The 26,543-nt window shown below is 43.2% G+C and overlaps 1 protein-coding gene across 5 annotated transcripts in view; it reads left to right on the top strand.

Moving 5' to 3' along the window:
* Positions 1-26,543, top strand: part of SHROOM4 (shroom family member 4) — a 264,044-nt gene that overhangs the window by 218,651 nt on the left and 18,850 nt on the right. For all 5 annotated transcript variants that reach the window (XM_002721647.5, XM_070067065.1, XM_051834719.2 and 2 more), the window contains one exon: positions 5,878-5,939. In XM_002721647.5, coding sequence (XP_002721693.2) covers positions 5,878-5,939 — 62 coding nt within the window. The remainder of the gene's footprint in view (positions 1-5,877; positions 5,940-26,543) is intronic.

Below are 26,543 nucleotides of genomic sequence, written 5' to 3'. Positions count from 1 at the left end.
ATAACTTTGGCTTCATCAAATGAACAGAACCAGAATTTGTATCCTGACTGTCAAATTAGTGTCTGAATGACCGTAAGCAAGTCATTCAGCCATCAGAATTTGAAGCTATTTGATTTTCTGAAGGGAAATTTTTTTTTACCTCATAAAACAGGCAGTACAAAGAAAAATATTATTACCTTATCTCTAAAGTAGAGGAAAAAATTTGCCGCCTCATGGATCAGTTTTGAGGATCAAATGAAACTGTGCATATAGAATGCCAGGCCCAGTTCATGATACGAAATAGCACTTATTGCCTTCCATTTTCTGCTTGAAAATTATTTGTAGCAGCAGAATTTGCAGTTGTGAACCAGACTTTCAGAGATCGGACTTGTCTGGTGTTTTCCAAGGACAAATTCCCCCCTCCCCCTTCTCTAACCTGTCTCTATTGGAGACCCAGGTCTAACCTGGTGAGTGCTATGCCCTGGTTATGGCCTCCAACCTAACACAAGCTACCACCATCTCTCAAAGTATTTCTGGGAGGACCCACTATGTCCTTGCCTGCTTAATGTCAGATGTTTCTGCCACCTTTTAGCTAATACACTCAAACCAGCAATTGATTTCTGTGTCAAATTATTGTCCAATAAGCAGACATTTCTGAAATGCAAAGTTCTAAAACAGCTATTCCATGGGAAAAAGCATTAAGAACAGTGCTTGCAAAGGGTGGTAGTCCAGAGATTGACTGGAAAGGGGCATGAGGGCATGTTCTGAGTCTTGATGAGGGTTTGATTTACACAGGTGTATTTGTCAAAATTCAACTAACATGCACTTGCTATTTGTACAATTCTCTTTAATAGAAGCCTACTTCCAAAAATTTGTGGAGAATGTCACTGAAAGATAAGTTTATGTTGGTGCCAAACATTTTTTTTTGGAACCCATGCATAGGTTTTATTTTCATAATGTGAATTTTAATAATATGCATTTTTCCATGAATTTTTGGAGCCCATTGGTGTGTATACTGTTGCAGGCATTTGGGAGAGTGAACCAGTGGATGGAAGATCTTTCTCTCTCTCTTTCTCTGTTTGCCTGTTTCTGTCTCTCTCTGCCTTTCAAATAAATAAAAATAGATAAATGAAAAAACTTTTAAAACTCTAACAACTAAGAATAAAAGAGCATTTCCCTGGTCTGATAAAAGAGTATCTACAAAACACCTTCAGCTAACATCCAACTTAATAGTGAAAGATTAAGCGCAAAGCTAGATGGTATAGCACAGCAGGTTAAGTACCACTTGAGATGTATGCATCCTATTACCAGAGTGCCAATTTGAGTCCTGGCTTCCTGCTAATGCATACTGAAATGTATCAGGTGATGTATCTAGTGCTTGGGCCCCTGTTGCCTTCGTGAGGGACCTCGATGGAGTTCTGGGCTCCTACATTTGGCCTGATCCAGCCCTGGCTCTTTATTTCTGCCTTTCAAGTTTTCAAGTAGCAATGTTTACTTCAAAAAAGAACAAACTAGCCATGTGCACTTTGTCCAGGTCAAAGTCAAGAGCCAAGAAGTCAGTCGAGGTCTCCCAAGTGTGTGAAAGGGACCCAAGTACTTGAACCATTGTCTGCTGTCCCACAGAGTGTGCAATGAAAAGAAGCTGGAATCTGAAGCAGAGCTGAGACTTAAACCTGGGAACTCCAATATGGGATGCGGGCATCCCAAATGCCATCTTAACCACAGCAACAAGATGCCCAAAGAATTTTTGTCAGGAGTGGATGCTAGGCTTTTTTTTTAAATGCTTTTTTTTTTGTATCTATTGACAAGATCATATACTTTTCCTCTTTTAGTCTGTTGGTATAGTGAATTACATTGATTTAGTTTTGAAGTAAGTGCCAGCCTAGCATTGCCAGGATAAATTCCACTTGGTCATGATGCAGAGTCCTTTTTATATGTCACTAGATTTGATTTGCAAACATTTTGTAAAGGCTGTTTGCATCTGTGTTTATTAAGGATTTTATCCTGTAGTTTTCTTGTAATGTCTTTGGTTTTCATAGCAAGGCAATACTGGTCTTAAAGAATGAGTTGAGAGGTGTTCTTTTTTCTTGTATTTTCAGGAAAAGATTGTTCAAAATTGTTAGTGTTTCTTCCTTCAATGTGTGACAGAATTTATCACTGAAACCAATTGGGCCCAGAGTTTTCTTTGTGGGAAGGTTTTTAAGTACAAATTCAATTTCCTTAAAAGACATAGGGTCATTTAGGTTATCTGTTTCTTCTTGAGTGAGCTTTAGTAGTTTGTTTTTTTAAGGAATTTATCCATTTAATTTTAGTTTTCAAATTTGGGGGGGATGAAGTTTTTTGCAACTTACTTTGAAATGCATCAAAAATTGAAGATGGACTGGTAGGTGAATAGAGACATGAATAGATTTGTGATAAGGCAGATATGACAGAATGTTAATTGTAGAATATAGGTGGTTGGTTTATCAGTGTCACTGTAAATTTACAGTCTGTATGTTTGAAAATATTCATGATATTGATAAAGGAGAGGACATACAGGATAATGGTTTGAGGGCACCAAGGCTAGAACCAGACTGCCTGGTTCAAGTCCCTGTCACCTCCCCTCACCGCCTCAGTTTCCCCATATGATAAAAATGAAGACAATAACAGCACCTACTTGTTAAAGTTAGTTGTGAGGAATAAATGATGTGGCAAACATGAGGCACTTAGGAGGACAGTAACTGTCTGATAGTAGTCACCTTATAAGTGACTTATTATCTCTTAAAAGTCAAATGGAGATGTTGGTTTAGCTTTAGAAACTTTGGCTGAAAGAAGAGCCCGCAATAGACAATAGAGAAGCAAGGGCTGAGGTTGAGGGACAGGTGGAGGAGATCGTGGTTGCTCTGTAAGGGAAGGAGGACATCTTGCATGTTGCAGCGACTGGTGGCAACAGTGCAGGTGAGCCTGTGCTTGGGCCATGCCTCTCCCTGTGTCCTTTGAGGGACGGATGCATTGGGCTCCTAATGCCTGTTAGACATGCTGAAGTAGATCTACTTAGACACTAGGTTTGCAGACACGTGCCACATGAGCTTTCCATCCCCAGGCCCCACACCAGACACGAAGAGAATCTACAGTTCTGGTTACATACCCCAGCTCTGGTGACTAAGCAGTGGTGGTCATGACCATCTGAAATAGGAAGATCCTTTTCCTTATGCCTCTGGAGAAAGTTGGGGAGCTAATTAGCTCCTGTTTAGTGGTGTGAGGAGAACTTAAATCAGCACACACACAGCCTGCATAAATCATGCCGGTTAGTTTTGCCTACCTTATCCAAATTAGTTCATGTAACAGTTGAATATGTTATAATAGGATCTCCACTTTACAGCTGAGGAAGCCAAGGCTCAGAGAGGGTATACACCTAGCTAGTGGCAGAGCCAGGGTTTGAACAACATAACACTTACTAATACCTGATTGTGTACTGGGCGCTAGGTACTTACTGTTCTAGGTGCTTTATATGAGGGCATTTGCTTCACAGAAAAATCTAATTAAATCATAAGTTCATTTGTTTTTTTTTTCTAATGTATATTTAGCATGAACTTTCTAGAGACCCCTCATATACATGTATTTCAATTTTTTTGCACAAAAATGATCTAAATTTCATCTTATATGAATGTTTGGAAGTATGTTGGTGTGAATCAACTCATTGAGTCCTCAAGCAATGAAGGACTCTGAGTAGGTACTCTTAGGATTAAGATCACACTGTTCTGTAGCTCCAGAAAGTGAAATAGGAGAAACTGAGTAGCTTGCCTGGAGGGCAGCTGTAGAATTTGAAGCCGTGCTGAAGTAGCTGATGGCAACACTCAGACCCTCCCAGTGTGTCAGGAGGCTTCCTAGCAACATCACTTCCTCCAGGGCAGCAAGTTCCACCAGGATCCCTAACTGCAACCAGCCCTGGGGATAACTGCCTCTTTGGTTCAAAGGGTACAGGCCATTTACAAGAACCTTAAATGGCTCAGGACATAAAGGGAAGTGATACTGGGGACCTGGGAAGGCTGTTGGGAGCGGGTATCAGAGTTTGTTTGGCTTGGCCACTGCTATGTACTGAGCACTTCCACAGGACTAGACAGGGCATGGACAGGAAATCCTGGCTCCCAGTGTGGCTGAATGAATAACCGAATAACCACCACTCTGACTTTGCCAGCAGGGATATCTCACAGGGGTGTCGGGACAGAGTCAGGGCAAGTCATTAGAACTGCTCTGATGTGCCAGATGTGGTCAGGAAGTGCTATGGTCCTGTGAAAGCTGGAGCCAGGACATCAACCTCAGCTTTTCCATGGCTATTCACACCCAGTGCCTCCTATGTGCCAAGCACGGTGCCGGGTGTTCTCTTCGCATGTCTCATTTGATCCTTACTACCAGCAGCCCAGCAAAGTTGGAATATTTATTTGCCAGGTAGGAAATTGACATTCAAGGAGGTGATATGACTTGCCTTAAAATAACAGAGCTAGCGTCAGTGAGTGTGATTGACACCAAACACCCATGTTCATTCCACTTCACCAAGTGGCTTACCCCCAGAGGGAAGGCCAACTGGAGCAAAGGTAATGAAACTGTGAACGAACCCAATAATAACAGTGCTGGAGAAGGAGGGATTTTGGAAGATCAGTGAGGTTTAGGCAAAGCTGCATTCCTCCTGGGCTAAGCTCCAGGTCTTTAGGTAGAGGATTCTGTCAGCAAAATCAAGGAGACCCTGAAAGGTAAATTTGCATAACACAATACCTGTGGCTGGGTGTTGTATTACAAAAGAAGTTTTAGAAGTTCAAGAGCATGACACCAGCATCTGCTCTGCTCTGCTCTGCTCAGCTCTGGTGAGCATCCCCTTGGCTATATCATACCATGGCAAAGAAGCCAAAAGGGAAATGACCACGTGCAGAAGAGGCAGAAGAGGCCAAGCACACAGAAAGGCCTTACTTTGTCACAATCCAGTCTCTGGAGAACTAACTGGGGCCTTACAAGAACTACATTTATTCCTTGCAAGGGCAACTCTGCCAGTGACCTTCAGGAGGCACTGCCTCCTACAGATCCCTCCCCCCCCACCCCACACTGCCACACTGAGGACCAAGCCTCCAACACACAGAGCCTTGGGGGATACACTTCAGACCACATTCAACCCACAACAAATAGGAAGGTTGGGACATTTTTACAAGGGACACAATGTGGCTTGGCCCAAGAAAGAAAGAGTTGCTTGGGCATAGGCCTTAACGAAAAAAATGCCCAGGGTAGGGTGTCTACCCTTGTAATATGGGGACCCGGGCACCCAGTGCCCATGTTCCGTAGAGGTGAACCCACCTCAGGCCCTGCCAGCAGGTGTGTGTGGAGGGGGAGGAGTCATTGCAATGCAGATGGTGCGCTGGCATGCCTGCTCTCCCCTCTGTCCACCCTGGGAGAGGGTTGCTGCCATAGGAGCTTCCATTCCCAAACCTCCAATTGCCCAGTGGCCGGGGGTTATACTAAGAAGATGCTTTTCTCTGTTGGAGGAGGAATGCTCAGGTTCCTGAAGACAAACAAACAAAAAGACCTCTGTCCCTTGACTCGGGCAGCAGCCAGAGCAAACAGCAAACATGCTAAACTGGTTTTGATCAGGTTTTAGGAGGGGAGTGGAGAAAAAGGGAACTGCAATGCTTTGAGTGCACAGTGGCCAGGTTCCTGTGTGCTCTCTGGGTCTCTGTAGGCCTGCAGCAATTCAGCAGGTCTCGCGACAGGAATGCAGCCTTCCAGGTGCACATTTTACTGCCTGCATAGGAGAGGAGAAGGAGCCAGCTGGGGGACCTGGCTAAGGACAGGCTCCGACCTCTTGACATTTTGAGGCCATCTGGACACCTGGCTACTCAGAGCTCTCTAACTTATTAGAATTTTGCTTTGCAGGAATTTTCTGGGGACAAATGGAACCCAATAACAGGAACCAGGAAGACCAGCCAGTCAGGGAGGTAAGTGACTGCTCAAGGAGTACAGATGAATTGATCCTTCTGATGCTTCGATAGAAATTCAGGGGCGGGGGGGGGGGGGGGGCGTTTGGCCTAGCAATGGAAATGCTGATTGGGACACCCATGTCCCATATCAGAGTATCTGGGTCCAAGTCCCTGCTCTGGCTCCCTGATTCCAGCTTCCTGCTAATGTAGACCCTGGGAGGCAGCAGGTAGTGGGTCAGTGAGTTGGGTCTCTGCAACCTACATGGGAGATCTGGATTGAGTTTCCAGCTTCTGGCTTTGGCCTGACCCAGCCCTGGCTGCTGTGGGCATTTAGACAGTGAACCAGCAGATTGGAGTTTCTCTCTCTGTCTCTGTCTCTGTCTCTGTTTTGCTCTCTCTCTCTCTCTCTCTCATAAAGAATAAATAAAAATTTAAAATGAAAATAGCTAATGTCTTCTGTTTATTTAGTTTCCTTTGATGAAACTGGCCTGGTAGCCATACCAAGGGTTTGGCAACATAAATGCAATCATCTAGCCTGTTCCCTAACAGCTGAGTTCAGACCAGACAGCCAGGACATTTTGGAATATGCAGTTATCAGGCTATATTTTGGGACATTGAGCCCATCAGCTCAAAGGCCTGACATAGCCCTGCCCTGGCACAATGAAATTTGGGACCAGACTGGACTAAATAAAAAATTAGAGGGTAGAAAGTGTGCCTGCTTGCCACTGGCCATGGATCAGTTGGAGCAGGCGGAGAGCAGGTAAGAGTTTTCAACTACTGCTGTGCCTTTGCCCCAGAATTGTTGGCGGTACCTGTTTCTCAGGCCATGCAACCTTTCTTTCTTTCTTTTTAAAACCCTAACTTCAACAATTTTCAACACATAGGCTATCTTTTTTTTTTTTTTAAGATTATTTACCGGGGCCGGCGCTGTAGTGCAGCAAGTAAAGCTGCCGCCTGCAGTGCCGACATCCTGTATGGGCACTGGTTCGAGTCCCAGCTGTTCCACTTCTGATCCAGCTCTCTGCTATGGCCAGGGAAAGCAGTGGAAGATGGCCCAAGTACTTGGGCCCCAGCACCCACGTGGGAGACCTGGGGGAAGCTCCTGGCTCCTGGCTTCAGATCAGCACAGCTCTGGCCATTGTGGCCATCTGGGAAGTGAACCAGCAGATGGAAACCCTCTCTCTCTCTCTCTCTCTCTCTCTCTCTCTCTCTGCTTCTGCCTCTCTGTAACTCTGCCTTTCAAACAAATAAATAAATCTTAAAAAAATTATTTACCCTTTATTTGAAAGGCAGAGTTACAGAGGCAGACAGAGAGAAAGAGATCTTCCAACTGCTGGTCCACTCACCAAATGCGCAATGGCCAAAGCCGGACCCATCCGAAGCCAGGAGCCAGTAACTACTTCTGGGTCTCCCACGTGCGTGTATGGGCCCAAGGACTTGGGGGCCATCCTCCGCTGCTTTCCCAGGCACATTAGCAGGGAGCTGTATCAGAAGTGGAACAGCCAGGACACGAACCAATACCCATATGAGATGCCAGCACCTCAGGGAGCGGCTTTATGCACTACGCCACAGAGCCAGCCCCTGCCACCTTTCTTTTAATAGGGCTTGTTGAGAACTTTAGGCTTGCTCATGAAGTCCGGAAACAGATCATACTGACCACACACTAAAATTACTGGAGGAAAGCAAGGTCATTTTTACAAATGGCATGTGGGACTTGGGCTGCATGGGAATAGCCCTTATGGAACATATTTGTAGGGTACAGCAGCTACTCTTATAATATGGGGACTGTGACATGTAGCACCCCCAGTTCTCCAGAAGTGAGGATGCCCTAGGTAAATCTAAGGAAGAAGTTAATTTTACCTGGGTCACTGTCCATCAGCCTCCTTGGAACCTCTTTTGTGAAACTCATTGATATACTATTTCAGTCAGTTCTTCTTGCCCAGGTGATATAAGAAGCCCCTAGATGCTACTGATTCTTAACTCAAACTCCAGAAATAAAGGCAAGCGCAGGAAAGAAGGCTCCAAGCTATGTTTCTGTTACCCAAGGTGGGGCCACCAAGAGAAAGGACCAGAATCTTAGTGTCCTGACCCTTGAAGAGTCCAGAGTTCTTTCTGGGGGGGTCTCTCTAATCTCCTGTGATTTGATCAAATAGGAATAATTTTAATGTTCCTTCAACTCCTAAATCTGGAAAACCTATCAGTTTTCTGGTTCACAATGGGAAAGGCAAGGAACCCAATTTTTATTGGTCACCTAGTGTTAGCCACTAGGCTGAATTTTTTTTTTTTAGGATTTATTTATTTATTATTAAGCAGAGGTACAGAGAGGCAGAGGCAGAGAGAGCAAGAGAGGTCTTCCATCTGCTGGTTCACTCCCCAAAATGGCTGGGCCGATCCGAAGCCAGGAGCCAGGAACTTCTTCTGGGTCTCCCATGCAGGTGCAGGGGCCCAAGCACTTGGGCCATCTTCTACTGCTTTCCCAGGCACATTAGCAGAGAGCTGGATCAGAAGTGGAGCAGCCAACTCAAATTGGCACCCATATGGGATGCCGGCACTTCGGGCAGCGGCTTTACCCGCTACGCCACAGTGCCAGCCCCAGGCTGAGTGTTTTGACACTCACAATTGTATTCATTCTTCACAATAGTTCATTTTGCCACCCATTTCATAGTTGAGGTCCAGAGCGTTTATACAACTTAGCTGAGGTCACCAAGCCAGCAAGAAATAGAGTCAAGATTTGGACCTAGGTTTGTCTGGCCCCAGAGGTCATGTTTTCTTTATTATTATTATTATTATTATTATTATTGTTATATAGGTCTCTATTAATAAAGATTCCTAAGGAAAACTTCAAATGAATCACTTAGCATCATGCTTAAGAGTCTAAATCCTGGGTGAGGATTCCATGGAATTCTACGGCTGGTCTTGATTTCCCAGCCCCAGCCTGGCTTGCATTGTGTCCTTGGAGAAGTCATTTCAGTGTAGCAGGCCTGCCAAGTTTCCTAGATTAGATTGAGGCCCTTGACAGAAGAGACCATGCCTTGGTTGTAGCCTTATTCTCTGTGCCTGGCTTTGTGCCCGACACAGAGAAGTTGCTCAAGAAGGGTTTGTCATTTTCTTGCCAAAGGAAGAAACAAAACCTCCTGCCCCATTGAATGGGTGAAATGACACAAAAATAAGCATGCTAAGTAACATTACTTGAGCAGTGTGGTCTGTCCTAGGCACCATTCAAAGCACTTTGCAATTATTTCTCACCATGAACTTATGGGGTTGGTACTGTTCGTCTCTACGTTTGACAGAGAGAAGAAACAGAAGCACACAGAGATGCATTCGTTGACATAAAGTTTCACAGCTAGACTAGACCCAGGTGGTATTGCTTCAGAGATATTACTCCATCCTACTGTGCTTCTCCAAAATGGTTTACTGATTAGTGAAGTGAGAGGACTTTATTGAAAACCAAGTAAGAGTAAGCAGAAATTCAAAAAAAAATTTTTTGCACAAAAGTAAGCTTATGTTTTAATCCCGTTTTCCATGAACTTTTGACTCATATATGTGCTACCTTTTAGTAGGCAAGGTGGGAAATACAATTGAAAGAGCAGCAGGAAGCACGGTGCCTGCCAACAGCTTGAGCAAGGAAGACTAACCCACATAAAGTTAAATAGCAGTAATAATAAATTACCACTTGCAACACAACCTTTGTGCTGTGAGCCGAGTTACACATGTTGGGCTATGCTTTGTCTTCCCAGCGGCTCTGTCAGGTGGGTATTTTGTAACTAGGGCAGAGGTTCTTAAATGAAAGCATACAATAGAAACCCCTGAAGAGCTTGTTGAAACACAGATGGACAGTTGGGCCCTCCCGCCCCGAGAGTGTGATTCGGTAGGTATGAAGTGGGGCTCAAAATATCCATTTCCAACAAGCTCCTAGGCGATGCTAATGCAGCTGACCCGAGCTCACACTTGGAGAGCCACTAACTCAAGTAAAGAGTCTGAGGTTCAGGGAGGCTAAGGGATTAACTCAAGGTCTTCCAGTGAGTAAGGGGAAAATCCAGAGTTTAAACTCAGCTTTTGCTTGCTCACACAAGCTGCCAAAAGATGAAACCTTGTCAAATACAGGAATTAAACAAGAAAGTTCACATAGTAAGGGGGTTAATACACGATAAATATCTTACTGTACCTTCTTTAAGCTCACTGGAAGGTAAGAACACTGAAGACTGGAAACCACAGGGAGAAAGACCCAGAGAGAAGGCTAAGCATGTTTCCTCAAGGAATAAACCCTACAGGTTAAGTTCTGGCTTTGAAGTCAGTCTTCCTAGAGTTCAAATCATACCTGCCTCTCTCTCCCCTCCCCTACTTCCCTTCATCCCTCTCCATCCCTATCTCAATTTTCTTCTCTTTTACCCTAAAATAAGGGAAGAAAACCTAACCTCAAATGGTTGTTGTGAGGACCAAGAGAGTTTGTGTACATGGATTTCAAAGTAAACTTATCTTCTCATTCCATTTCCCCCATCAACTCATATATGCAAAGCATTGAGAAGAAGGCTTGACACACTGTTAGCCCTCAGTTAGTGTTGGCTGTGTTCAGGAGGAGGAGGAAGAGGAACAAGCAGTAGGGAACAGTAGAGAAGAAAAAGGAAGAGTGATGCATTGGGCCAGGATATAGAGACCTCACATACTAGATAGAACCACAGAACTTAGGGGCAATTAAAGGCTACTCATTATTAGGCAAGTGACATGATTTCATGTGGCACTTTAGGCATCTTGTCAACATTGGAAACCTCGATGGGCTGAAGGGAGGCCAAGATGGGGCGACGATCCAGGCAGGGAAGAATGTAGCCCTGATAGGGGAAACACAATAGAAGTGGAGCAGAAGAGATAAATACTTTTGATATTTTGGTAGGGGGCGGAGGGGAGCCTTGTTTATTGTGAGAACAATATTGCAGGAAATTAAAAGCAAGAGAAAAGGTCGCCTTATTCCTATTGCCTTAACACCCTGATTGTTTTTATTTCCCTGCAAGCTTTATCTGTAGGTGTAGAGATTGTTTGGGGCACGGTTGTAATAACTATGTAGATGTGCTTTTGTGTGTCCTGCTTCTTTTCTCCCCACTAAGTATTAGTTAATAAGCAATTTTTCATGTTGCAATGGAGGCTTCCTCAATAGCTGTAATTTTTATGGTTGTATAATATTTCATCAGCTTAAAGTACTCTAATTTGCTTAATCACTCCCAAATTGTTGGATAATTAGGTTGTTTCCAATTTCTTGCTATTATAAAGCAATGCTGCAGAAACATTTTGAGAAGCTATAGCCTTTTTCTCATTTTGAATTATCTGATTAAAAATAGTTATTTAGAGTTGGTATTACTGGTTCAAAGAATATAAACCTTCTTGTGGGTCTTCATAGATTTCACCAAACCACTTTCCCCAGGAGCTGTTTCACACTGCCATTAGCAATATAGGAGAATACCATTTTCCCCATTTTTGCCATTATTGAAAATTTTCTTTTTCAAATGCAGTATGTATAAGCAATAACTATTATTGTTTTTTAAATCTATTTTAAAAGATTTTATTTTTATTGATTTGAAAGGCAGAGTTACAGAGAGAGAAGGAGGGAGAGAGGTTTTCCATCTGCTGTTTTACTCCCCAAATGGTTACAATGGCCAGGGCTGGTCCAAGCCAAAGCCAGGAGCCAGGAGCTTCATCCAGGTCTCCCACATGCATGCAGGGGCCCAGAGACCCAGGCCATTATCTGCTGCTTTCCCAGGCACATTAACAGTCCAGGAGCTGGATTGTTAGTGGAGCAGCCAGGGCTTGAACTGGTGCCCATATGGGATGCTGGCATTGCAGGCAGTGCAGGTTATATCAGCCCATTATGTCACAATGCTCCCCCCCCCCCATTATCGCTTTAATTTGCTTACTTTAATGATTTGAATTTGAACATTGTTCATGTGTTTCTTTAATACCTTTACTGTTTCTTTTTTTAAAGATTCACTAATTTATTTATTTGAAAGGCACACTGACAGCGAGGGAAGAGAGAGAGAGAGAGAGAGAGAGAGAGAGAGAGAGAGAGATGGTCCATATGGTGGTTCATTTCCCAAATAGCCTCAAAGCCTGGGTTGGGTCCAGTCCAAAGCCAGGATCCCAGAACGCCATCCAGGTCTCCCATGTGGGTGGGAGAGGCCGAGGACTTCTACCATCTTCCTCTGCCTTCTCAGGCAAATTAGCAGGGAGCTGCATCAGAACTGGAGCAGCTGGGAATCAAACCTTGGCTCCAATATGAATTGGGAGTTGCAAAAAGTTAATATATTTTGCCATAGAATGCTGGCACACTCTCTGCTTTTAAAATTAATTAATATATATTTTAAAGTTAAGCTTTAACATGATTGGAACAACAGTGGGTATTGTGGGTATATGGGGACTGAACTAGCTGATGGGAAATATCTCTCTCTCTCTCTCTCTCTCTCTCTCTGTGTGTGTGTGTGTGTGTGTGTGTGTGTAGCTCTGTGTCTGCCTTTAAAATTAATAAAATTTTCTTTTTAAAAAGTGACACTGTGGGATGTGCATTTGGTGCAGCAGGTATGATATTTCTGGGGATGCCCGCATCCCACATCCCACATTATAGGGCCTGGTTGAAGTCCAGGCTGCATTCTCATCTCCATCTTCCTGCCAATACACACTACAGGAGGTAGCAGGTGATGGCTGAAGTACTTGAGGTCCTACCACAGACCTTGGAAACCTGGATTTTGCTCCTGGCACCAGGCTTCAGCCTGACACAGCACTAGCTGTTTCAGAAATTTTGGGAGAAACAGAAGATGGGTGATTTCTGTCTGTCTTTCCTTCTGTCTGTCTCTGTCTCTGTGTTTTTCTTTGTTGTTTTAAGATATTTATTTGGTTGAACAATAGAATGACAGAAAAAAAGGGGAGAAAGCCTCAAAGGCTAGGGCTGGGCCAGGCTGAAACCAGGATCTCTGAACTCTAGCCTCATCTCCCATGTGGGTGGCAGGGGACCCAACACTTAGACCATCTTCTGCTGCCTTCCGAGGTGTGTTAGCAGAGAGCTGCATCAGAAGTGATACAGCCAGGACTTGAACCCGTGCTCTGATATGGGATGCAGGCGTTGCAAATGATGGCCTGATCTGCTGTGCCACAACTCCAGCCCCAATGTCTGTACCAGTTCTCATGTGAATTGTCTATTCAGATTACTTGCTCAGAAATCTGGGGAACCTTTTGAGGGGAAAGTAGAGAAAACCTCTTGACTAGAACTTTGGAGGAAAGGAGACCATTGAAAAACAACTCTGAAGCACAGCAACTTGGAGAAAGTTAGTGCCATAGAAGGGGAGCTGATTTGTGGAGAACATAAGTTTGCATTGGGATATATATATTTTTTTATTTTTTATTTTTTGACAGGCAGAGTGAACAGTGAGAGAGAGAGAGACAGAGAGAAAGGTCTTCCTTTGCCGTTGGTTCACCCTCCAATGGCCGCCATGGCCGGCGCACCACACTGATCCGATGGCAGGAGCCAGGTACTTATCCTGGTCTCCCATGGGGTGCAGGGCCCAAGTACTTGGGCCATCCTCCACTGCACTCCCTGGCCACAGCAGAGAGCTGGCCTGGAAGAGAGGCAACCGGGACAGAATCCGGCACCCCGACCGGGACTAGAACCCGGTGTGCCGGCGCCGCAAGGTGGAAGATTAGCCTAGTGAGCTGCGGCGCCAGCCGCATTGGGATATATTGTAGGAAGGCACTTCAAAAGTTCATGGAAAATGGAATGAAAAGATGAGTTTATTTTGGAATGCCCTCATGTTTGAAGCTGATGAGATATGCAAATAGATTCTTTGGTGGAGGCTTGTTAGACACCCAGCCAGAGGACAGGATGAGGAAGAAAAAACAGCAGAGGAACCCAAAGCATTAGGTGGTAGAAGGAGAAATCCACTGGTAAACTGTAATGCGAAGGCAGATGATCATTAATGAATAAGTCACCTTCAGGAAAGCAAATTTTGTAAAGTGGTAGGCATAGAAAGTAGAAAGCATATTGGTCTAAAAGGAAGACAAATAGTGAAGAAATGCAATGGCTTTGCACATCACAAATTCACTATTTTAAGTATCCAAGTCAATGATTTTTTTTAGTAAATTTACAGTGATGGGCAATCATCACCACAGTCCAGTTTTAGAGCATTTTTGTCACCCTAAAAGACACCTCAGGGCCACTTACAGGCTCTCTCCATTGCCACCTTCACCTGCAAGCAATCAGGAATCTGCTTTCTGTCTTTATAGATTTGCCTTTTCCATGAATTTCATATAAATGAAATCATGCAATATGTGTGCACTTTTGTCTGACTACTTTCATTGAGCATGTTGTTTTAGCAGTTCATCTATGTGACAGTATGTATCAGTACTTCATTACTTTTAATTATTAAACAATATTCCTTTAAAAATAATATTCCTTTGTATGGATAAACCACATTTTCTTTATCCATTCATCAGGTGGTGGATTATTTCCACTTTTTGGTTATTGTGAATCTTCTTTGGTATATACTTAGGAGTGAAATTGCTGGGACATATGACAACTTTATGTTTAAATTTTTTGAATCAACACATTATTTGTACATACTTTGGTTTATGATGTACAGTGTGATATTTGGATGTATGCATATACAGGGTAATGAGCAACTCAGGGTAACTTTTTGAGGCACTGCTTTCCAAAGCAGCTATGAAATTTTAAATGGCCACCAGCAACAAAGAGGGTTTGTTTCTTTTCAGTAGTTTTAATACAATGATTGTGTTACTGTGTGATTTTTTTTTTAGTACTAAAAAAGAGTAAGATTTTAAAAGACAATGAAACATCTTTTTGAGAAGTTTAAAAAGAAGAATTTGGGAGAAATGGGGTGGTTGTTAGAAGGGAGAGAAATTGGTTCTGATTTAGTGGATCTCAAAATGTAGTCCCAGGCTCACACACCCCAGTATCAACCGAAGACTTACTAGAGATGCAGTCTCTTGGGCCCCACTGAGATGTACTAAATCAGACAGTGGAGTGTGGCTCAGCCATGCAGGTGATCTTGATGCGAGCTATATTTGAGAGCCACTGGTGTCAGTGAAGTTTCGCTTAGCATCTCGGAAAGTCGATCGTGTTTCTGTTTTAAAATAGAATAGAGAGGTCAATGGAAAGGAGAAAAGTATGTCTGTGCTGAAGTTGGAAGGGGCGGATCACAGTTTGAGATCTCAGGGAAGACGAAAAGGACTGGGAAAGGGCCAGGGAAGGGATGAGATTTGTAAGCAAAAATCCTGGTGGAGTTTCTTCTCACCCGCCCACAACCACACACAAACGCACGCATACACACACACACACACACACACACATTTTTAACATTTATTGTGTCATTTCTGTCAAACTGCAATGATGGGCGTAGGTGGGAAAATCAGCTGTAGTTCTCAAGCCACTCTCTCCGCCTGGAAGCCTGCAATGAATTGAAAATTCCAGGTCATTACTCCCTTGGTTCTCTCCCTCCGCCGTCATTTAGTTTGTGTGCCGAGAATGCAAACTGATTTTAATATTAGCAGGAGAGGGAAGAGCTACACAAGTGTTTGTACTTGTACTTAAAATCCAAAAGATATTATTTTCTGGATTAACTCTGTTGCCTTTCTGTACCTATGAGTGCCTGCCGTGATCCTTTTCACTTTCCCAGTTTGCATAGAACCTTCGAATGTGTGGGGGTACTTTTAATATGTGGCCACAGTAATCCTTACAACACTGGTAAAGTTAAGGCTTATTTTTCCCATCTTATTGATGACGAAGCTAAGACTCAGAAACAACTTATATTGTAAAAATATTGTAACATGTTTAAAATCTGTATTTATTTGGATGTTTTATTTGAGAGGCAGAGAAACAGAGACACAGTCAGAAAGAGAGCTTCTATCTGCTGGTTCACACCCCGAATGCCCACAACAGTCAGGGCTGGGCCATACTAAAGCCAGGATCCCAGTACTCCATCCAGGTCTCCCATTGATTAGCAAAGACCCAAGTTCTTGAGTTGTCATCTGCTGCCTCCCTGCATCAGCAGGAAGCCAGATCTGAAACAAAGAAGCCAGACTTGAAGCCAGACACTCAATATGGCATGCAAGAGTCCCAAGTGGTGACTGAACTGCTATGCCAAATACTGACCACCTATTACAGTATTAACACCAAGTATAAAAGCTAACATTTGGGGCCAGCGCTGTGGCTCAGTGGGTTAAGGCCCCAGCCTGCAGTGCCAGCATCCCATGTGGGCACCGGTTTGAGTCCCAGCTGCTCCCCTTCTGATCCAGTTCTCTACTGTGGCCTGGGAAGGCAGTGGAGGATGGCCCAAGTCCTTGGGCCCCTGTACCTGTGTGGGGGACCTGGAGGAGGTTCCTGGATCCTGGCTTCGGATCAGCTCATCTCTGGCTGTTGTGGTCATTTGGGTAGTGAACCAGTGGAATGGAAGACCTCTCTCTCTCTCTCACTCTACCTCTTCCTGTGACTCTGTCTTTCAAATAAATAAAATATTTCTTTTTTAAAAAATCTAACATTTACTGTTGATTATGTGTTAGACAGTTATATGCATTTTACATTATTGTATTTATTATTTGCAACGACCTACTTAGACAGTTACTATCTACTGACCAAATTTTACAGATGAGGAAACTGACTCACAAAGAGTTTAAAGTCACTTGTCACTTGCTTAAGGTGAAACAAGCATGTGACCTCAGAGCCCATTGCTTCTGGGATAATACATGTACAAGCAAGTACATGATGAAACTAGAGTTCTCAATTTTCAGTGTAGCGCTCTATTCCTTCCCTTTGTCCTACTACATCATGAGCAGAGTGTAGAAGATCCAGTAGACATGTCATTACTGATTAAGTAAAGAAAAACAAATACTTTAAAAAAGAATATATTCATTTATTTGAAAGGCAGAGTGGCAGAGTGACAGAGGAGAGAGAGATCTTCCATTTGCCGGTTCACTCTCAAAATGACTACAACAGCTTGGGCTGGCCAAAGCCAGGAGCCCAGAACTCCATCTAGGTCTCCTGGGTGAGTGGGCAGAAACCTAAATAGTTGGGCTGTCTTCTGCTGCCTTCCCAGGCACATAAGCAGGGAGCTGGATTGGAAGTAGAGCAGTCAGAAATCGAACTGTGGCTCCACTGTGGGATGTTGGAGTTGCAAGCTGTGCCACAATGCCAGCCCCAAACGAATCCTTTAGAGCTGAATCTAATTTCATTATGAATAGTACACTTTTCAGGAAGCCTTTCCCACCTAAGAAGAATGCCACATTGAGAGGCAAGGAAGAACTTGTCACAAGTATGACAGAATAAATTTAAATACTTGTGTATTCATTTAACACTGGACACTAAGAACTTATTGAAGGAAAATTATAAAACTCTAAAGGGGAGAAATAAAGTCATGAATTTATGCATTGCTGCATTCTGCTTCCTTTGGGGAAGATTAAATAAAATAATGATTACAGGTCTCCCTGAGTTACTATATAAATATAATTCACTACAATTAGAGTCACCGTGGGATGCTTTGTAAAACTTGTCAAATGCATAGTGACATATATCTAGAAGAACAAATGGGCAAGAATACCAAAGGTAATGATCATACACTTATTCTAGTGACGATTATCAAAACCATATGATAGGGGATTTTAAAAAGTCAAAGAATGGGGCTGGTGTTGTGTAGCAGGGTAAACCTCTGCCTGTGATGCTGGCATCCCATATGGGTGCTGGTTCAAGTCCTGGCCGCTCTGCTTCCAATCCACTCCCTGCTAATGGCCTGGGAAAGCAGTGGAAGATGGCCCAAGTGCTTGGGCTCCTGCTACCCACATGGGAGACCTGGAAGAAGCTCCTGGCTCCCAAACTCAACCTGGCCCAGCCCTGGCTATTGTAGCCATCTGGGGGTTAGGAGGTGAACTAGTGGATGGAAGATCTCTCTCTCTGTCTCTCCCTCTCTGTGTAACTCTGCCTTTCTTTTTTTTTTTTTTCTTGGAAATGCTGTGAATAGGTGTTATTTTTTAAAAACTTTTATTTAGTAAATATAATTTTCCAAAGTACAGTTTATGGATTACAGTGGCTTTTTCCCCCCCATAACTTCCCTCCCACCCACACCCCTCCCATCTCCCGTTCCCTCTCCCATTCCATTCACATCAAGATTCATTTTCAATTTTCTTTTTATCTGCCTTTCAAATAAAGAAATAAATATTTTTTAAAAGAAAAGTCAAATAATGAAATAAAAAAATGATTCTAGGAACAGACTCAAGCTACTGTAATACTATAGAACATACTGGAAGCAGCCCTGAATTGAGGAAAGCAGTTATGCCTTCTTTAATAAATGTTTGGAATGTTGATATCAATATGGAGAGTAATTAACTTAGATACATAGCCCAAACTTTACTTAGATACACAGCATATACTGTTCAGAAAGTGGGTCAGTGGAATAGCATATTTATTCCAGCTGTGGATGGAAGATAAATTTGTGTCTGTTAAATGAAGGATGTCATCAGAGGCAAGATGGATGGATTCAAATATACACAAATTGGAAAAAAATCTTTGTACAGCAAAATATGATAAAAAGTTAAGCAGCAGAATGAGGAAAATGTCTGCGATCAGTGTCACTGATTGCAATTGGCTGTCCAAGAAATATAATGAATGGATACAGATATATAGGGTCAGCTTCCTGACCCAGCTTCATAAGTGGGCAAGGAAAATGAACATGCATTTTCCTTTACAGATATGGCAATAAATGCAGTAAAAATCATTGTAAAAAATAAAACCTCTCTAGCAATTGTGGTGTAAATAAAGCAACTTCAAGGTATTGCAGCCTGCTCTTTAAACTACCAACAATTAGTAGAGGTGATAAATAAATGTTATAGAGCTCTATCTTGGCAAGGGAGTAAGAAAACAAAATATGTTTCTGAGAGCCAAATAAATTGGCTCAATCTTCCTAGAGGACAATCTAGAATGATCTTGTAAGAGTTACAAAACTATACATACTCTTTGACCTAGAATATCACCAAGAAAATAAACCACAAGGGAAAAATAATTTATTTAAAGATGTTCGTGGTAGTGATATTTATAATGATTGAAAAAGTTTACTAGTCTAATATGTCATCATAGGGGAGTAGATTACAATAACCATGAACCACGGTAGGTATACAAATATTGAGTCTTGAGTCTTGCACAGAAGTGAGTATCTGTGATAATATTTACCAAAAAAGCTAAATACTAAACCATGCATGGAATCTAATAGCAGTCATTGATGAAGAAACTTCAGGATGGAATCTGATAAAATACAAACAACTGGGCTTGAAGTACATGGTGTTCTTTGGGTACATGTCAAAATACTGGAATTTGTAATATAAAAAAATCTGAAGAGGCAGCCCATGGTAGTTTAATTTAGGCCTGGGAAGTTAGCTATCAATGACTTTGGAAATCCTCACCCCCTTTACCAATGACAGATAGTGTTACTGACCAGACATGCTTGATGTCACTGCTAGCTAAAATTGGTTTGCTCAGATTCTCTATCAACCAGAACCTCTGCTTATCTAAATCCATGAGAACTCTGACATTACTAAGGCAGTTTTTCACCAGACCTCTGTAAATCTCCAAATCTGTCACCACCATTATGACATGACACCTCCCCACCCTGTCCCCACATCCACCAGTAAACATTTTCCTCTCCAGCTCACTTTAAGAGCTTTCCATTTCTCTTCACTTCCATCAGCAGTAGTTTGCATTGCAGCGCCATTATTCACAAAGAACCACATACCCTATCTACCACAGTCACTGCATATGTATGTATATCCTGAGAACAAATAGAAAGTTGGGTCACTGGAGAGAGGGAGCTCAGCTTCACCCAGGGCAACCCCAATAAAACTAGAACTTCTCTGATCTCTTCAAGGACACTTTGCATCAGCCTTCTGGGAACTGGAGACAGCTCAGGACGAGTCATGCTACCTTGCATTTGTGATTGCCAGGCTATTTGTTTCACTCTGGAAGTTTTGTAGACCCAGGGTCCTTTTCCTCTCCCTGCGCGGTTCTCCTTATGTCTCGCTTCCTGGATCTTGCAAACATTTCCTTCAGTAATAACCTGGGAGTGGCTGTTTCTCCTGGGGAAGACTTATCTTTTGGCTACTAAAGGAAGGGGAAGGCGAGAGGGGCTGGCCCTATAAGCTCATGCTGCTGAGATCCTGGAATGCCGTGCTATTGTGGTGAGTTTAAAAATAAAATTTCCAAACAGGAAGACTTCAAAAGGGCCAAGGAAGAGAGAGTAGGAGATTTTTGAGTCCCTGAAAATATTAGTTTTCATTTTCAATCACTATTAGCCAGAAATATTTTTTTATTTGACGGGCAGAGTTAGATAGTGAGAGAGAGAGAGAGAGAGAGGTCTTCCTTCTGTTGATTCACCCCCCAAATGGCCACTATGGCTGGAGCTATGCTGATCCGAAGCCAGGAACCAGGTGCTTCCTCCTGGTCTCCCATGCGGGTGCAGGGCCCAAGCACTTGAGCCATCCTCCACTGCCCTCCTGGGCCACAGCAGAGAGCTGGACTGGAAGAGGAGCCACTGGGACTAGAACCCGGCGCCCATATGGGATGCTGGCACCACAGGTGGAGGATTAACCAAGTGAGCCATGGCGCCGACCCCAGCCAAAAATATTTGTTAACAAAAGAGAAAAACCTGGAGAAAAGGCAACCTGAGCCAGGAGGAAAAAGAGATGAACAACCCAGGCCTTGGCAGACAATGTGCTTTTGTTTTTGGGGTGGAGTCTCCTTGCTGGTATCAACTAAACTATTTCTCATATTTACTTTTTGTGTTTGCTCCATTTTCTGTAGCTGTGAAGTTTGCACCCTGTGCGGTTTGCACAGCCATATGTGGCCCTGAGTAAGGGACTTCACTCTAACCATAAAGATAGTACTGTCATTTATTTGGCTCCCTTTCATGTGTCTAGCATCATTTCTTTTATTTTTATTTTTATTATTTTTATTTTTTTGAGAGGCAGAGTGGACAGTGAGAGAGACAGAGAGAAAGGTCTTCCTTTGCTGTTGGTTCACCGTCCAATGGCTGCCGCGGCCGGCGCACCGCGCTGATCCAATGGCAGGAGCCAGGTGCTTCTCCTTGTCTCCCATGGGGTGCAGGGCCCAAGTACTTGGGCCATCCTCCACTGCACTCCCTGGCCACAGCAGAGAGCTGGCCTGGAAGAGGGGCAACCGGGACAGAATCTGGCGCCCTGACCGGGACTAGAACTGGGTGTGCTGGCGCCGCAAGGTGGAGGATTAGCCTAGTGAGCCGCGGCACTGGCTAGCATCATTTCTAAGTCATTGTGATACAGCTAATCCTCATGGCAGGTACATATGGTAGATACTTCATGAAAATTGAGTTTAGGGCCAGCGCCGCGGCTCACTAGGCTAATCCTCCACCTTGCGGCGCCGGCACACCGGGTTCTAGTCCCGGTCGGGGTGCCGGATTCTGTCCCGGTTACCCCTCTTCCAGGCCAGCTCTCTGCTGTGGCCAGGGAGTGCAGTGGAGGATGGCCCAAGTACTTGGGCCCTGCACCCCATGGGAGACCAGGATAAGTACCTGGCTCCTGCCATCGGATCAGCGTGGTGCGCCGGCCACAGCGCACTGGCCGCGGCGGCCATTGGAGGGTGAACCAACGGCAAAGGAAGACCTTTCTCTCTGTCTCTCTCTCTCTCACTGTCCACTCTGCCTGTCAAAAAAATAAAAATAAAAAAAAAAAGAAAATTGAGTTTAGTTAAGTAATGTGCCCCAAATCATACAGTTCTTGAGTTAGGGAGCGAGATTTTAAAATTGTGCTGGAGTTCAGATCAGACCCAACTCTTTCTGACCCTGAATGCTTTCTGCTCTGCTACATGCCCTTTCTTGTGCCCTGGCTAGGGAAAAACAGTAAGAAGTTCATTGGGTTACTGTCATGGTGCAGAGTTCTTCTCACCACAGTTGCCAGTGGGACCTCTGAAGAGAGTGCTGAATTTCATGAGCTCTAGATCGGAGAAGATGGCAGGGAAAGGGGAGGAAGACAGGAGCTAGGAATAGGTAATAGAGTGTATGTGTGCTGGTTGAGGGTTGGGGGTGAGGGGCAGGGCAGGATGTGTGGTTTGGGACACAACTTAACTGGAGCAAATGGCTCTGCCCCAAACCACCATACTCCCATCCCTTTCACACTGAACCTTTGTTTCCTTATCACGGTCCCTAAACCACACAAGTTAGCGTCTTTTGGATCAGAGGGCGCCGTTGGGGCACAGCCAATTCAGTCCTGATGCCTGTGATGCTGACATCTCATTTGAGCACCAGTTGGAGTCCTGGTTGCTCTGCTTCTGATCCAGCTCTCTGCAAATGTGGCCTGGAAAGCAGCAGAAGGTGGTCCAAGTGCTTGAACCCCTGCCACCCCTGTGGGAGACCTGGATGGAGTTCCTGACTCCTGGCTTCAGGCTTGCCCAGAACTGGCCATTGTGGCTTTTGGGGGAGTGAACCAGGGGATGGAAGATATTCATCTCTCTCTCTCTCTCTCTCACTCGCTCTGTCTTTCAAATGCATAAATAAATCTTTAAAAATACCTCTAAGGTCAGGGTGGACATTTGGCCTACTTGTTAAATGCCAGGTGGGATTCCAACATCCCTTACTGCAATTCTTGGGTTCCAGAGAAACCCTGACTTAAGGCAACCACAGGAAATGTTATTTAGCCTAGCAGTTAAGACACCTGCACCCTACATCCAAGTACCTGCACTCAATACTCAGCTCCAGTTTCTGACTCCAGCTTCTCTTCCCTCAGGCTTAGGTGTGCAGTAGGAAGTGATGTGCACCTAAGGAAGGTTTGCACACGGCACCAGCATTGATCAAAACAGAGAAGCTCCATGCAGCTCACTGGAAGGAGTGTGCTGCTCTTTGAACACCATAATAAACAATAGTCCAGTAATAGAGTTAGGTGGCTTGATAAGATTGAGCAAAATGCATCATTTCCATTAGCCTGCACCACCCCAAAGAAATATGCTATTTAGGTAAAAAAAAAAAAAAACTGCACTTGCTATGCAGAAAGCCTCAAGATAAGTCCTAGTCCCTCTCCCCAAACCCTAGTCAGATTCTCAAGCAGTTGGACAACTGCTGACTGCCTGACCTGCCACTCATTGTCCTTGCCTGTCGGCCTGGGCCTCAGCATTAGAGTTCAAGGGTTCTAGCTTTTCTCCTCCACCATCATCACACAATCTGCACTGATTCCACACTGTGGTCATACCTACTGAGCACCACCATGTGCCAAAGCACTGTGCTGGACATTCATGAAACAGTAGTAAATAGGACATGGCCTTCTCTCTCAACATGGTCGCATGGAAGGCACAGATGACTAAGCAGTGCTGTGCTGAGAAAATGAATATGGGTGCTGTTAGGGCACAGTCTGGGCACCTACTCCATACTTGCTAGAAGCAGGGAAATCATGTCAAAGTGGAAATCTGAAGTGTAAGTCAGAGATGGGGAAAGACAGTGAGTCGTAGGGTACAGAGCATGTAAAGGCAAGAAATGACAGGTGCAGGGATGGCAGCATCTTTAAGAGCTGTATACATAATAATAAAGGTCTGTGCTTTATGGATAATGTAGGCTTTAAGCAGGGAAGTGTATGAGTATACCATAATTGGTCTTAGGCTTTATTTTTTGGTATATAAATTTTTTGGTAATTTTTAATTAAAAAGCTATAAATTCCTTTACCGTGCACACACACACAGTATAAGGCAGCCTCATCTCAAAGTATCAGTACAACTCTTCAGAGGACGTTATCAGTAGTTTCTTGTATATCCTCAGGAGTGTGCAGGTCTACACACTGTAGTTTCCAAAAACATAAGTATGTAGTGCACACATTTTCTGTTCTACATCTTTTTAATTGTAATGATTGTTCCGTATTACAGATTTACTGCATAACTTTTAACAGCTATGTAGAATTCCATATCTAGATATTCTCTAGTTTTATTTAATTAATCCCTATCGAAAGACATTCAATTTATTTGTAGTCTTTTGTGATCACACACAAAGCCACGATGGACATCCTTCTGGACTTCTCTCTGTGCTCACATTGGAATATGTCTGTGGGATAAGTCCCTAGAAGTTGAACTGCTAGGTCAAAGCTACGCACATGTGACCTTCTTTTCTTTCCAATTTGTCTTCTGAAGGACATCATTTTTCATTCCCACCAACTACATATGAGATCACCTGTTTTTATACATCTGCATCAATTCTTTTTTTAAATTCAGAAGAATTCTCATTATTGTTTGCATTTGCAGTCATTTAATTTTAGGTACAGTGGAATATCTTTAGATATGTTGATAATGTGTGTTTTTCTGTGAACTATACTCCTTTTTACTATTGAGTTGCTGATCCCTTTTATTGATTGGTAAGTGTGTTTCACATATTAAGGCTATTGATGTATGTTGTTAATATTTTTCCCAGTGTATCCTCACCTTTTGATTTTAGTTACGGTATTTTTTCTGTATCTAAATAATTCACTTCTAAGCAGTCACATATATCAGCTTTTCCTTATTGCTTCCATATTTGGTATCTTGCTTAGTAAGAACTTATCTTGCCCAGATTATTTTTAATGTTTTCCCATATTTTAGTATCCTTATATTGTTATTTTTTTCCTTTTTTTAAAGATGTATTTATTTTTTGAAAGGCAGAGCTGTATACATCATAATATATATATATATATATATATATATATATATATATATATATATGAGAGAGAGAGAGATCTTCCATCTGCTGGTTCACTGGTTCACTGGTTCACTCCCCTAAATGGCCACAATGATGGCCAGGACTGGGCCAGGATGAAGCCAGGAGCCAGGAACTCCATCCAGGTCTTCCACATGAGTGGCAGGGGCCCAGGTACTTGGGCCATCTTCTGCTGTTTTCCCAGGCACATTAGCAGGGAGCTAGTTCGGAAGTGGAGCAACTGGGACTCGAACCGATATCCAAATGGGATGCGGGCACTGCAGGTGGAGGCTTAACCTTCTACACCACAGCACCGGTCCCTATTGTCAGCCTTATTTTTCTTTATTTCATTGTAAAGAGTGATGTAAGGGTTCAGCCTTATTTTTCTTCCAATGGCTATCCAGTTGTATCAAACCTAGGTATTGAATAATCTGTCTTTTAACTATTTCAAATGCCTCCCTTATCACAAACTAACTTGCCCTATGCATCTGGATTTACATCAGTGTTCTGAAGTTCTCTGTTTTGTTTCATGCATCCATCTATTTATGAGACCACATCTCTTACTGTGACTTTAAAACATTTTAATCATTGGTAGGGATAGTCCTCTGTCATCACTGTGCTTTTTTTCCTACTGTTCCTGGCAATTCTCAGAACTTTATTTTCCCCATATGAAATTTAGAATAATGTTCTAAAATACAGTCCGTTGACAGTTTTTATTGGCTTTGCGCTAACTTTATAGATTAATTTAGGAAAACTTGACAGCTTTACAATATAGAGTCATTTTTGCTAGTAAAGTGTATATCTTTTCATTTATCTACATCTTGCTTCGTGTTCCTCAATAGAGTTTTAAAGTTCTCTGCATGTAGGTCCTGCATATTTCTTGCTAGGTTTATCCCTGGGTATTTTATCTTTTTCATTGTTGATATAAATGTGGTCTTTCCCTCCATTAGCCTTTTCTGATTGTTGCTTGCAGGAAAGTTGTGGATTTATATATATTAATTTTACACCCTGACACCTTACTGAATTTTCTTATTGTTAGTATTAGTTTTTAAATTGTTTCTCATGAATTTTTCAGATAAATAATCATATCACCTACTCATAATCAGAACATATCCCCCTCTTACAATGTGAATGTCTTTATCCTGTCAGGTTGTATTTCCAAGTATTTTCAGAACAATTTCAAATATTCGTGGGGAAAGTGGGTGCCTCTGCCTTGTTCCCAGTGTTAAGAGGGAATGCCTCTACTGTTTCACCATTAAGCATACATAATGTTGGTTTTTGGCTTTTGAAAAAAGGTATGATGATAATGATGATGTTACAGAAATAGCCATCTTTTTTTTTATTTATTTGACAGATGGAGTTAGACAGTGTGAGAGAGAGATAGAGAGAAAAGTCTTCCTTCCATTGGTTCACTCCTCAAATGGCTGCCATGGCCAGAACTACGCCGATCCAAAGCCAGGAGCCAGGTGCTTCTCCTGGTCTCCCGTGCAGGTGCAGGGCCCAAGCACTTGGGCCATCCTCCACAGCCCTTCTGGGCCACAGCAGAGAGCTGGACTGGAAGAGGAGCCACCGGGACTAGAACCCGGCACCCATATGGGATGCCAGTGCTGCAGGCAGAGGATTAACCAAATGAGCCACAGCGCCGGCCCCAGAAATAGCCATCTTTTCCTAATAGTTTTTTGTTAATCTGGAAAGGACTTGTTATCAAATATATTATAGCAGACTGCCATGGAATTTGACCCTTTGATTTATTAATGTTGTTAACAATACCCATAGATTTTCTTTCTTTTTTAAAAGATTTATTGTATTTATTTGAAAATCAGTAATGGGGGGAGGGAGAGATTGATCAATCTTTTATCTGCTGATTCATTCTCCAAATGGCCGCAACGGCCAGGGCTGAGCCAGGCTGAAGCCA

This window comes from Oryctolagus cuniculus, chromosome X, assembly GCF_964237555.1.
Source record: "Oryctolagus cuniculus chromosome X, mOryCun1.1, whole genome shotgun sequence".
NCBI classification, from domain to species: Eukaryota; Metazoa; Chordata; class Mammalia; order Lagomorpha; family Leporidae; genus Oryctolagus; species Oryctolagus cuniculus.
Note: the sequence above shows the minus strand (reverse complement) of the source record. Positions and strands in the feature narration are given on the sequence as shown.